The 13746-nt window shown below is 46.4% G+C and overlaps 1 protein-coding gene across 3 annotated transcripts in view; it reads right to left on the bottom strand.

The window, feature by feature from the left end:
- Window positions 1-5516: 5516 nt before the first annotated feature.
- Arhgap26 (Rho GTPase activating protein 26) overlaps window positions 5517-13746 on the bottom strand; it is a 388578-nt gene continuing 380348 nt past the window's right edge. For 2 of the 3 annotated variants that reach the window (XM_021150728.2, XM_021150729.2), the window contains one exon: window positions 10627-10715. In XM_021150728.2, coding sequence (XP_021006387.1) covers window positions 10627-10715 — 89 coding nt within the window. Of the gene's footprint in view, window positions 10716-13746 lie in introns of all 3 variants that reach the window. The other variant, XM_021150730.2, reaches the window with a different exon arrangement.

The following is a 13746-nucleotide window of genomic DNA, read 5'->3' as shown; positions in this document are numbered from 1 at the left end:
ACATACATACGCACGCACACACACACACAGAGGAGAGAGTAGGATGGAGAGAGAGAGAGAGAGAGAGAGAGAGAGAGAGAGAGAGAGAGAGAGAGTATATATAGCTAAGTGGGCTCCTAGGTGGACCAGGAGTATCCTCCTAGCCTGTAGGCCTTCCTGTCAAGGCTAGAATTTTTACTTTTATCTGGTAGCCTTGATACTGTGAGCACATCACAGACACAGCATCACAGCAGGGGATACACCCACCCATGTCCCTCTAGAGGCCCAGCTAGCTATGCTACCCCACCCAAGGAAAGGTGAAAGTCTGAACTGGGCGTCTGGTGTTTCTCAGGCCTGTGTTCGTGGGACTGCTGAGCAGGTCTGGGTGCGGCTGCAGGGTGTGCTCAGCTCTGGGATGAGTGCTCCATGGGCACCCAATTCCATCTCCCGGTTAGACACGATTTTCTGCCGTTCCTGCTTAGAGCTGCCCTGGGGATCCTTTGTGAGAGCTCTGGGGTGAAGCCAGCTCAACACTGAAGCATCACTGCAGGGCCAGTCAGCCCGTGACAGGGTGAATCAGCAGGAGCTGGGAGAGTCTCCTCTCAGAGGGCTCTGACAGACATAATTCCTTCCTGTCCTTAGATGATGTAGTCATGGCTTCTCCTGGCTCAGAAAGGAGACCAAATGTCAGTATAGTAAAAATGAGCTTCGCTGGCTGTAAGGAGACAGGCGTTAGGCTTTTCTTTGTGTGAGCCAATTCCAGCTTTGCAAAAGCCACTACACTATATGTCCACTTTGTAATCACAATACACACAGGTTTCTGGTTGCTCTCTGAGGCAACTTTTCTAACAGATGCACTCCTCAGTCTTAACAACCAGTCCACAGAAGGGAAGGGGCCTCAGCCTGGGCTTTAGATAAGAGATGGGTAGGAAGAAGTGACTCAAGAGAACCTTCTGGATGGTAGAATACAGCACTCTCTCTTCTCTACAGGGTTTTGCTATCCTATGCTGGGGTTTGTGTACACTGCTCCAGGTCAACGCTGTGGCACAGTAGACCCCGCCTTTATTCCTGAAGCAATCAAACACTTGATCTGACACCAGGCCAGAACGCATGGTCACCACTGGAGGCAGGGTTGATGCCAGGCCATACAAACCCTTGGGAACTGGAGGGTAAGGGGCATGTGGTTTTCTGAAGCAAAAGTGAGGCACTCTTACCAGTAGAAAGGGTTGCTGGCTGTCGGCAGATAAGAACAACAGCTCTTCTCTGCCGGTGGGGGACTGAAGGGCATGGGGGTGTGGAGCCTCTGGGCCTTGCCCAGTGTGACAGTTGTGGATGGTGTGAGTGTGAGCAGTGGGGTTAGCTGGGGTTAGCTCTGCCTTGTTACTTATTAACTCTGTGACTTTGAACCAAGTTGCCTAATCTGGTATTTGACTTCCTCACGGGCATAATGGAATAACAGCAGGTACCTGTTGTTTCACGGGGTTGGTTTGAGAATTAAGTAAGGGGGTGCAGAGGGGAAGAGTCCCGGTGAGGTCTAACACGTCCTAGTGGGCTCTGTAACATAGGCCTGCTCTGTCCTCTGCCATCTTCTTGAACACCTCAGGTAGGCCCCACACCTGAATCAGCCCCACACCTGAGGTGGGCCCCAGACCTGAGGTAGGCCCCACACATCAGATGGGCCTCTCAAGAACTGGTAAGCTTTCTTTCTAGGAGAGGAGCCAGTACAAATCTGGTATTCTCTGGGCCCTGGGACCTCAGCTGTCATCTACTTGGGTCTCTGCCCCTCCACTAGTTCTGACTTTTAGGCACAAGAAGGAGTTTAAATGCCACAAAATGATCTTTTGTGGACCCATAGTGATTGGGCTGGAAATATTTCTTGTGGTTCTCACACAAGAAGACACAAGTCCATGGGGTTTCCTTGGCCTAAAGTTATGCCATCAGCAGCTGGGGAAAAGAAATGTTTTCAGAATAAATTTTTAAAGAATTTTCACATGCCCTATTTCCAGTCAGGCAAACATGGGTGGGCCTCTGCTGGGGCTGCCTCCACAGCGCAGGCTCAAAGGTGTTGGGCCTGCCAAAGCTCGCAGCTGGAGTCCGGGCACTGACCTGAAAACCAAGAATTTGTGCAAGAAAGCCCAACAACTGGGGAGCAGACAACCCAAGATCAGTGAACAAGAGGCTTCAAGACGAAAGACGGTTGTAACTCAGACTGGCCCAGCTCATTCTCTCTGTAGAACTACAGCTCAGCATCCCCAGAGGCTGTGCTCTTGGAGAGACTCAGTGGTCAGAAGGCCAAGAGAAGGCTGTTGACATCACTCACAGGAATGGAGAAGACAGAAACAGGGGTCAGAGTGAGAAAGCCAAAACAAGAACGGGGAAGGATATCCCTTCCCCAAGCTTAGAAATGGTCCTGGGTGGGGCGTGCATGCACTGAGACATGATGGTGTAGGAAGGAATTTCTAAAACAGTTTTCAGAGATTGTAGAACTAGATAGATTTATGATGGGATTGTAGGTTCACCTTATCCTAGCTTGTGTGTATGCCATGAACAGTTTCATTACCTATTAGGTGGGACGATGACACTGCTTCCTATAACTTGAAGATTTGGGGAGGGGATATAGCAATATGTTGGATCCGCCTTGTCAACTGAGACTAAGAAACCTAAGCACTAAGGTGGGAACAGCTGAGGGTGAACCATTTGCAACTTCCAGAGAGCCCTGTCTCCCCATGGTCCAGTTATGCTGAGGTTACCCCAGTCCCTGATCCTTTACCTTCGTGCTTTGGTGTGCCCGCCTCTCCACTTGGGTGGACTCGGGACTGCTCTCCATGGACCTAACCGGCTCATGCTCTCCAGCTACCAAGGTCCACCTTGAAGGTCACCCCTTCCAGGCTTTGTCTGGTTCTAACTTCTAGCTCTTGTAGCAAGGATCTATGTTAGTCTGTAAAGCCTGGGTGGGGGTGCCAAGCGGCTAGAGGCGGGTTCCTTTCCTGGCATGTGAATTGGTCAAGAGGAAACTTCTGAGTGGAAGCATAAAAACTGAAAGTTCTGAAAGAAGAAAAAAAAAAGGGTGGAAACCACTTAATTGTTCACCACACAAAAAGCCAGGATGGAAACGGATTACAGCTGCACCATGGGAAACTTCAGTCACACACAAAGAATTCCCATAGTGAGAGTGATAGATACCAGACCGGATCCCACGGGACAGCATGGAATTTCCGTGATGGGTCCTAAGGAAGAAGTACTTTTAGTATTTAGGGTGATTCTGGGACTTGTCGAATGGGGCCTCCAGCTTAGCACGAGTCATCAGTAACCCAGATGACAGTAAAGGGGCTTTTGGCCCTTAGTCATGGGCTTATAGCCAGAAGGGTTGTTGAGTCAAGAGCACCAGCCGAGGAAGCTGCATGCCTGAGTGAAGGGCAGAAAGTCTTGTTCTGATAGGCTTTATACTCCGAGCCTATGAGGTAATGGGCCTTTTGTCAAGGGTCACTTAACCCGCAGATTCAAGTTAATGAATACAGAAGGGACATCTGGCCATAGTACTGGAGCACATCTGGACTTTAGGGTAGGCACAAGACCTGGTAGGATGTGAGTTGATGTCTCCAGAAAGAACCCTCTGAATTCAAATCTTCACTGGAGTTTTGGCTTAGCTCAGGAAGCAATATTATAGCCAGCTGGGCCTTACTAGCAGCACCTGTGGCCAGGCTCCTGGGGTCAATTCCATAAAAGATCAGGTAGCTATGTAGTATGACAACCAACTGCTGTGAGATATGTTTTTGATCATTTCAGTGGAAAACCATCATGGGTCTTCAGCAAATGTCTAATGTTGGCTGATTATCCCAGGGTGGTTGGCACTCTGGTACCTTGTTATGTCCTTCCCTTCCCCTAGAACAGCTGTCCTGGGCCAGGAGCCTCACCCACCTGAGCAGTTACTGGCATGGTTAGAGCTTCTTTTGGTTGCCGAGAAAGCCGGAGTCAGCCAGCTTAATTAGTTGGAGCTTAACCTAGTACTATTAAAAGCATTGACAGATGTGTGGTGTTTGAGTGAAGTCCTAGGAAGACCTGAGGAAAGAAGAAAGATGTGGTATAATTCTCAGGACCTGAGAAAATATTTCTTTTTTATTTTGGACCTGAGAAAATATTTTTTCACACATAGTACCAATTACCTAATTTCAATTGTCAATCAAGTACGTTTCTACCCATGGTGCTCTTGCAACCAACCGACCAATCATGCTGCTGGAACCATTATGAGCACATCAGCACATCAGCAAAGCACTGGACAGGGCACCATTCAAGATCTGCTAGGGGTGGCTCATTAAAGTAAACTGAAGTTAAAACCATTCACATTCAAAGACAAAAAAGTCAGAACAACTGGGAGCCTATGGGAAAGGACAAGGCCAAGTAAGACAGGAACAGACTCACATAGTTCATTCTCTTGGCAATAGTGTCAGATACACATGGGCTTTGGCTGGTTATCTCTTGTCAACTTGATACAAAGGAGAATCACCTGGGAGGAAGAAAGTTTAGTCAAGGCATTGCCTTTGGTAGACCAACCCATGGACATATCTATGAGCCATTTTCTTAAGTTTTAATTAATGTTGGAGGGTCTAGTCCACTGTGGGTGGTGTCATCCCTAGGCAGCTGGCCCTGAGCTGTATAAGCAGCCAAGAAATCTAAAGAGAGCTAGTAGCCTTCCTCCATGGGCTCCACTTCTGTACCTGTTTGAGTTCCTGCCCTGGCTTCACTCAATGGCACTGTGATGAGGGCCTTGTACACCAAATAAATTCATCCCCCTCCCCCAAGTTGCCTTTGAACTCACATGTGTAGTCTTCAAGGGCTCTTTCTAGAGGACCTGCAGGCTCAGTGAGGACAACAGGTGTGGGACATTTGTGCTGTTCCCAGAACTCAACCAAGGCCGAACTTGGCAAAGAAGGATAATGTAGATTGGTCACCTGTGACCTACACATTCAAATAACATCCTCCTTAAACCCAGGCTCCAAAGGAGCACCCCAGTCTCTCTGTTCTCCTTGCTCTGTCTGGGTCACCTTCCTGCAGAGGCATCCATGAGGTGTGGGAAACTGAGCAGGAACTAGAGGCTCACTGTAAACCCGGGTCCCAAGCTACAACTCGGGATATTCCTGGAAGGCTTGAAAATCAAGAACTCTCAGTGGAACAGTCAGCCTGTTGTGTTCTGCATTGAGTTCTAGAAAAGGGTTAAATGATTAGAAAACGGAATTTTGGAAGACTCAAGCCTATTATGTGTTCTTGGAGATAAAATCATTAGTATTGTGTGGGATATGACTATTTGAGATTTAACTACGTGATAGGCCTGAGTAGCCGATTCAAGTATATTAGCTTTTGACTTCTTGGTAAGTGGAACACAGAGCCACTCCCAGCTCATTAAAAAAAAAAAAAATTAAAAAGGCCCCATAGTTGACAATCATAACTGTAAGGGCCTAAACTTGTGACCTTTGATCAGTGTATAAATTAAAATATGTTGAGTCAAAACTAACCAGAAACCCAAGAAACAAACACACCACCAAATGGGAAAGTCATTTAATTCAAAGTCATACTTCCACTCACTTTATAGGGATTGCCACAGACACGAACCAAACATAAAAAAGCCAGGTTTCAGAGATGCCTGACAGAAATTGTATTTTCTTTATAGATACGAACAATGGCACAGAAACACGTTTTTTTAAAAAAGCCTGAACATGGCAAAACTGTTTTTTTTTCTCTAATAACAAGAAAAATGTTCTATCCTAGCTGCAGGCTACTTTTTAATTACGGAGTCTGATTCTATGTACCAGTCAATATTCAATAGTGAAAGTTACAACAGTGTTTTTATGATTTCTCAAAAGAAAATATTAAAGTGCCATTTATAAGTACTTTACTGACTTGATATCACACAGCACTTTACAGTATACTCAACAGTAGCCTAAAAGATGAATTAAACATGCAAATAGTTTCTTTCCCAAAATATGGACTAAATGTCTTTTAGAGTGCTTTTGAACACTAGCCTAGCATTAGCTACTGGAAATTTATGGGTTTGAGTTTTTAACCTGACTTTTAATAAGTCACCAAGGAACACAGCTGTGGATAACTATGTGATAAACACGAACAGAGGCTTCAGATGACGACTCGTTTGTAGTTTTGATCTTTTGCTAGGAAACTGACAGACTCTAGTTCCTCTGAAAACTCTCCCTCCAAATCTTCAAGGCTGTAAGAGCTTTACAAATGCCAGCTCGTGTGTGTCTACACCCGAGGTGGCACCTTTATGCTTGTATGTGCTATGTACGAACACATACACACCAACACATGCACACACAAATTTTAGAATCACCAGATGTATGCTTTCACAGACACCAAGCTGATTCCCACATCTTGAACCTCAAGGATGCTGTTTGTTGGTGTTTACTCAGAAGCCGCAAGAATGGTAGGTTTGCATGTATGAGTGCATAACAGCAGAGAGTATGTCAGCCTGCCTGAAGCTACTCCAGGTCGCTCAGACACTGAGTTACCAATACCTTGCTCCCCACTGACTACACTAATGTGAATTTTGACAGGATAGTTCTTGGCCCTCCCTCTGTGGGTTAGGACTATGCTTAAGTCTTGCTCTCAGGGTGGCTCACCTTTCCTTCCTGATCCGGGTATTTTTACATCTATGCTTTCCTTCCATGAGTACAGGGCTGCCTTCAAATGACGTCTGGAATCTCCGTCTACTTAGGGAGGCTCTTTAAGTTAGACAAGTGCTGTGGGCGGCAAAGGGAAGAAGGCCAATCATCGCTTGGTGGAGTCTTGTCTTAGCATGTTGGAGGCATGTCCAAGGTTCATTCCCAGCTCTCTGCTGTTGTCATTTTGATGCTACATTCACAGACAAACACTAGATCTGCATGGGTGCAGAAATATTTGAATGCAAAAGATATTTTTCATGCACTACTATGGGGAGTGAGGGGCACCTGCCTGATTAAAGGGCTGTTGGGACAGGGCTGTCAACGAAAGTGATCACTGTCAAGTTTGCCAGAGGTGGCAAACAACTCCCTTCCTAGACAGCCAGAACATTCCTTTGAAAGACAGGTAGCTAAGCAGACGCTTGGTTCCCTTGTCTACTAAGAAGAGTGGGTGCTAGAGCAAATGTGTGGTCACTGGTGCACCCCCAAGCTCCCTGACTATGAAGTGGTCACTGGTGCACCTCCAAGCTCCCTGGCTATGAAGCTAGGTAAACAGCCTTGTCTCAGGAAGCAGATATAGCCAGCCAAGAACGGATGATGTCACCCTCTTTCGTCTACTTCCCCCTGCCCCAATAATGGATGCTTCTGGAAGTTCTATGACTGAAGCAGCTTTTGGTGTGATCGCTACTGTCCTGGGGGGGGTGGGGGATGCAGTTAAGATGGATTTCCCTTAAGATCCAGATGTGGCACACTCAGGTCTAGAGTGCCTGTAACTCCCAAGCAGCCAGCATGGCTCTGGCCCACCAATGCCAAGTTGGAAGTACTCACTTCTCATTTCTTCTCTGATTTAAAAAAAAAAAAAAAAAGCATCCACAAGACTTCACATAATGGCTTTAAAAATACTACAAACTGGCTCTAATACTAAAAACTGAGGCATCCACTGAATGGAGGTCAGTCACACACATTTATTTTGAAAAAAGAAAAAAATAGAGAATTTTATCAGTGTTGAGCAAGCCCATCTTCCTTGCTTGGGGGCAGAGATCTGAAAGCGGCTATCTTCTCATTTCATAGCACAGAATGGCACTGTTCAATTATGGAACTCTGTATCGCAGAGAGTGAGGCCAACCACCTCGATGCTCCAAAATTCAAACCATAACAACCCATCCCAGGGTCTTACAAGAGAAACTCAAAGCTCCTGGGAAATCTTTGGGACTCTGGTCAATGGACTTCCATTCTGATATCAACTCATTCCTCATGATCTACCCCAGTTTTCCTTATTTGTGGGGAGCTCAGGGGTGTTCAGAGAGTAGAAAGGGCACATATCACTTTTAATCTTCAAGTTCCTTCCCACTTGGCTCATATTAATCTCTCCAGTTCTTTTTCCTGAGGAGGACGAGGAGGAGGAATAGGAGGGAGGCCTAGCTGGACAAAGGGAAACAGAGCGACCATCTGTCATAGGCCACACATGGCCTCAGGGCAACTGGAAGGAGGTCAGCCTAAGAGAGCAGTTTCAAACCAGGGCCAGCTCAGGAGAGAAAGAATATGTATCCAAGCAGTCGTGCTGGGCCCTGACTACAAGCATACTTCATTTATTAAGGGGCAGGCGACAATTTAACCCATCAGATATATTAAAAGTATCATGCTGGGCTCTTTTAATTTGGAAGGAGCAAGGCTACTTGAGTGCGCATGCCCTTTGGGCCCCATTGCCCAACCTTTTCTCAAGCTTACAGGGAGGAGTAGGTCTGGAACCTGAGTGCACTGCCTTTCTTCCTTCCGTTTCCAACCCTCCTCCAGCCTCACATGTAAGACTTCAGCAATCCTCTTGTCTTTGTCTTCCAAGTGCTAAGACCACACATGAGCCATCACACCCAGCAATGTCAGTTTGGAATCCTGTGTTTGCCTGACTGAAAGTTCAAGTCTCCCTTGTTCCTGGCTGGGTCCTTGGTTGGCAACAGTATAATCCTGAGCTGGTAAACTCAATACTGAATCCCGACAATGGAACTATCAACATTACAGCACCTCTAAAAGCTCTAACAGTGTCGTCTTGGGGATCCTTTTTCACTTTGGGGCTGCTGGGACTTTGGAGGTGAAGGGGAAGTGCGGGAACATGTCTATAGGAAGAGGGTAAAGTTCACCAATGACCAAGATCCACAGCAACTGGCTTTCTTGTTTAGTTCTTAGAGTTGATAGACACATTTATAAACTAGCTTGGAGATGTGGGGGGATAAAGGAGTGTTGTCTCATCTCCTTTTGTCTGGACATCCTGGGGTACCAAGAAATACACCTGAGAAGAACAAACACACAAACAAAAACAAACATGTCGCCCTCTCCCCACCTATTTAAATCCTGAGATCCTGAGTGTCACTTTACTCTTGGGTGGGAGTAAATTCACTGCTTGAAGATGCTCTTTTGAACTCCAAAGCCCCAAATCACATGTAGATAAAGACAACTGAATACAACCAACTTTCCAGGCTCACCAACAGGAACCATTGAGGAAACATTCTTTCACGGGGCCAGAGAGGGGACATGACCTTGACTCTTTAGCCCGGCTTCTCTTGCAACCTTTTAAACACATCTGTTCAGCAATCAAAATACTAAATGTATGGAGCAAACTAGCTTAAAGAATATCAAATATAAAACTTTACCATATAATATTTCAAATCATTCTATTTACAAGTTTATCTTAAAAAAAAAAGCAGAAGATACAGTAATTCAACACAATTCAAGTTTTCTTTTCTTCATTAAAGAACCCTAAGGGAATTCCAGGAGCCGGAGACACTCTCTGGTGTAACGCTGCCATCAGAGAGGCTCCTGGAAAGTGTGACAGTTTGTCCAGAGTCCCTCTAGCAAGGGCATTCGAGTGCGAAGATACCATGATTGTGTTCTTGTGAGGGCAGGTGATGCTTGTCCTTGTAATCAGAATTCCCTCTCTTTGAAGGTACCCAGCCTAGCCTCCAGGCCTCAACATTTGGTGTCCTATAGATTCTTAGTGGCCTATCCTATTTAATGATTCCCTCTTTTAGTTCTGGGTGGCAGTGATATAGATGTCCTTTTAAAAATCAGGCTACAAGTTTGGCCCAAGAATCATCTCTAAAATCCACAGGACCTTAGTAACAAAAACTTCTAAGGGCTATCTGCCCCAAATAGACTACTCTAATGGTCTAATCCTCTGCTTCAGATTGTTGGAAGACCATTAAAAAAAAAAAAAAACTCGCCAGAGCTGGGGGAGGGGGGGAGGTTGTCATACAAAGGGAAGTATTATTTTTGGCTTAGTTTTAGAGTAGGTTGGGTTGCTATGGTTACTAGGTGATGGCAGTGATGGAAGCCTTCAGCGGCAGAGAACGTGAGGGGCGTGTGTTCCTTTGCATGAGAGGACTGGACTGAAATCTGCTGATTATAGGCCAACAGCTGCTCAAGAGATGGTGAGAGATTGGACCATATATAAACAGTGCGGCAACCCCTTCATCCTGTGTGCTTGCAGACAGACCCAGCTGCCTGTAGCACTGTGTCTCTGGGAGAAGGAAGAAGAGAGAAAGAGCGCCTGCTATAAGCAACAGCAGTAGAGGCAACCTGCACCTTGTGCCAGTTTCTTTGCCCTGCCTCTTCCAACTCAGCAACGATGCACTTTCTTTAGCACTCATCCTGCTTCCTCTTCCCAGAAGGCTGGGGGTTTGGATGACTGTTGAAATGAAATCAGGGCTCTCTATTTAGGGCACAGCTTTGCAAGCCTTCCTCTGGGTTATCAAAATCCAATGGCCTCCTCTGCTGATTGCTGTGCAGTTCTTGCAGCATCACTGTGCTGTAAGCTGAGATGATCATGGAGAATGGTGGCACACGTTCCCAGATGCATTTGTGTTGGCAGGAAGCAACAGTCAGGCTCCCTGCTTTCTCAGTGGCAATGAAAAGTGGCCCACAACACCAGAAGCAGCAGTTGTCATGGAGACCACGTGAAGCTCAGCAGCTCCACTGGGGCTCAAGGTTAGAGGAACTCCACGTAGTTCTCTGGGATGAGGCCAGTCTTTCCATTCAGAGTCCCCTCCAACCAGCCAGGCTCCTGAGATGGATGAACTGTACAGGAAGAGAGAGAGGAGATGAGGTCACGGGCAGCCCAGGAGGTGGCTGTGCTGTGCACTGGAAGATGTAGGAGGTAAGTCTGGGGAATAAGTACAATTGCTTATGTTATGCAATTTCAGGACTGGTTTGAAAGAGAGGTCCTTAACCTTTTGTGAGATGAAACCCTTCTGGTGAAAGTTGTTCTGAACTCTTTCTACAACAAAAAAGGGAAGCATTTAGACATTCAAATTTTTACATGCAGTTTCAGGGGCACTGAATTTTCTGAACTTCCTGTTTTAAACTATATGCAACAGATTTATATCCCTTTAAGGTAGAGGTCAACAGTTGGGGTGTTCTCCATCCATCTATCTATCAATCAACCCATTCATCCACCCATCCATCTACTAACCCACCCAACCATCTATCTACCCACCCACCCAACCATCTACCTACCCAACCATCCATCCATCCATCCATCCATCCACCCACTCACTCATCTACCTGCCCACCCATCCATCTATCCAACTACCTACCTTCCCATCCATCCATCCATCCATCCATCCATCCATCTACCCACTCACTCATCTACCTGCCCACCCACCCATCTATCCATCTATCTACCTTCCCACCCACCCATCCATCCATCCATCCATCCACCCACTCTCTCATCTACCTGCCCACCTATCCATCTATCCATCTACCTACCTTCCCACCCACCAATCCATCCATCCATCCATCTATCCACCCACCCATGCATGCATGCATGCATCCCTGCATACATACATGCATGTACATATCAACCCTGCCTATTCACTATACACTATGTACCAAATGGCATGCCCTGAGAAGATTGTTAAGAACTCATCTTTACTGGTTATCTATTTTGTGTGTTGGTTCATTTTTGTTTTTAATCTTTTTTTAAGACAGGGTCTCAATCTGATTTGAACGCACAGCAACCCTCTTGCTTCAGCATTACAAGCCCTGGAATTAGCAGCCTGAGCCACCATGCACAGCCTGACCTATCTGCTTTGTATACTGAAGTCCACAGCCCTACTTCTCATGTTCTCACAGATCCTTTCTTCATGCTGCAGACTCGGAATGTTTCCCTTCTGTTCCACCCACAGCCTTCCTTACTTTTCTATACTCTAGAGCTTTTCCTATAAACAAGTCAAAAAGCTGTCTGCTTCTTCTACTGAACTTTCAAAGGCTCCCATCCTTTTGGTTTTTTCCAACAACCACAGGATCTAGATCCATTTCTGTTATGGGAAATACCAAGAGTGAAGAGATGAAGGGATGGGGAGATCTGGCTGAGTCTGTAAAGAATAACATAGTGGGAAGGAATAGAGGTGGAATTGTGCACCTCAGTGAGGACTGTGTCTGGGGAGGTGGGGGTGTTACTACTTGTGAAACAGCTGTACAAGTACAGGTCATTTTGGGGTGGGGCAGGGTACTCGCTCTAAATGGATTAGGAAAACTCCAATTATCCCAGATTGTGTGGAGAGAATGGATTCCCCCCCCCCCTTTCCTTTCCTGGGCTAATTAAGCGACTTCCTGAGCTTGTTTTAGAAATGCACTTCCGCCCCAGCACTACTGTATGGTTCTAGTTTCACTTTGTAGGGAAAGAAGAACAGAAACCTATGGAAGGCAATGGGGAGGAAACCAAATCACAGGCTCCAAGGCTGCTAGAAGAGCTAAAGTATGTAGAGGCATTTCCACACTTCCTTAGGGGAAGACATGGTCAGATACCTATTAGCTGTCCTTCAAAAACCTTGCCAAACTTCCTCCCACGAGTGAAGAACGAAACCTCAGACCTGCAGAGAGTACACAGAGAAGAGTCTGAAGCGCTTAGGGGTGACTTGGCCTCTCCAGGTATGAAAGGGCTTTCTAGGCCACTTATAAGAAACACTGAGTAGGCTTGCCGTTTGCCTGGCTGCCAGCTGAGGCTGTCTAGACCCCTTCCAGTCTGCACCTCTACACCGGTGGCAGGATCTTTACTGCAGTTTCTGGTATGGATTAAAGACCCCACTGCACCGTTAGTGTATTGTTAACTCCCAGTGCAGCCAAGAAGTAAGGCACTCTCTCCGTAAATCACAGCAAAGGGGTCGGGGCAATGGCACAGGTGGAGAAAGCCTTTGGTCTGTACATCTGAGGACTGAGTTCAACTCCATGTAAAAAGCCAGCTGGGGCAGGGCGATTCCGCCACCCCAGCACCTGGAGGAAGAGACAAGTATCTACACCCAAAAAGCTTCAGGAAACCCTAGATGTTCAGAACCAAAAGTAAACAAAATAAACTAATTCCCTTGGGGGGAAAAAAAAAACTGATTTAGAAAGAGAAAGATCTGAACAAAATAAAGGCAACCGAAACAGCTCTGCCCCTCGGCAGCATGGCTGCTTGGAGGGTGGATGCGTCCACCTCCTCCCACAGCTGTTCAAACAGCACAGGTACCTACCTAGGTGGTTATCTATGAACCCGAGTGGAATTGTCAGACTATGGCTAGCCTCGGACGAAACCAGGATGGCCTAGATTGAGATGGGTCACCCGGGCTTCAGGGGGTGAAACAGTCTTTGCAAGGGTCTGCTGACTCGTGCTAGACAAAGCACCAACTTTATCTATGTGCTCATGGGATCTGTGGGTTCCTTAGCCCGAGGGCACCTGCATTGCCACTGGTTTACAGAAGTAAAAAGCTATGACTTTTGTGTGACAAATGCCTTGTAATAAAGGTGGTAGTTAAGAATCCACGTCTGAGCTCTCGTCAGCTGAAGGAGGGAGCACAGATGCCCCACTGAACTCTGTTCTCTGGCTTTATACAGGGTTCAGGTGAAGCCACAGCTTATTCATAAACAGCATTCAGGACCTGATTCTACCTGATCCTCCTATATCGTGATTTCTGGAGAACTCACAGCATACCTCACATGGGGTTCATCGGTCCTATTGTACTGAAGTGACAAAGCTTTGCTTTGCTATCTGACTTCTTATCAACTATCTGGCTCAACAACCTTTAGCAACTCCCCCATCCACTATGACACAGCCAAACTCTTTAAAGGG

This window comes from Mus caroli, chromosome 18 (genome assembly GCF_900094665.2).
Source record: "Mus caroli chromosome 18, CAROLI_EIJ_v1.1, whole genome shotgun sequence".
NCBI lineage: Eukaryota > Metazoa > Chordata > Mammalia > Rodentia > Muridae > Mus > Mus caroli.
Note: the sequence above shows the minus strand (reverse complement) of the source record. Positions and strands in the feature narration are given on the sequence as shown.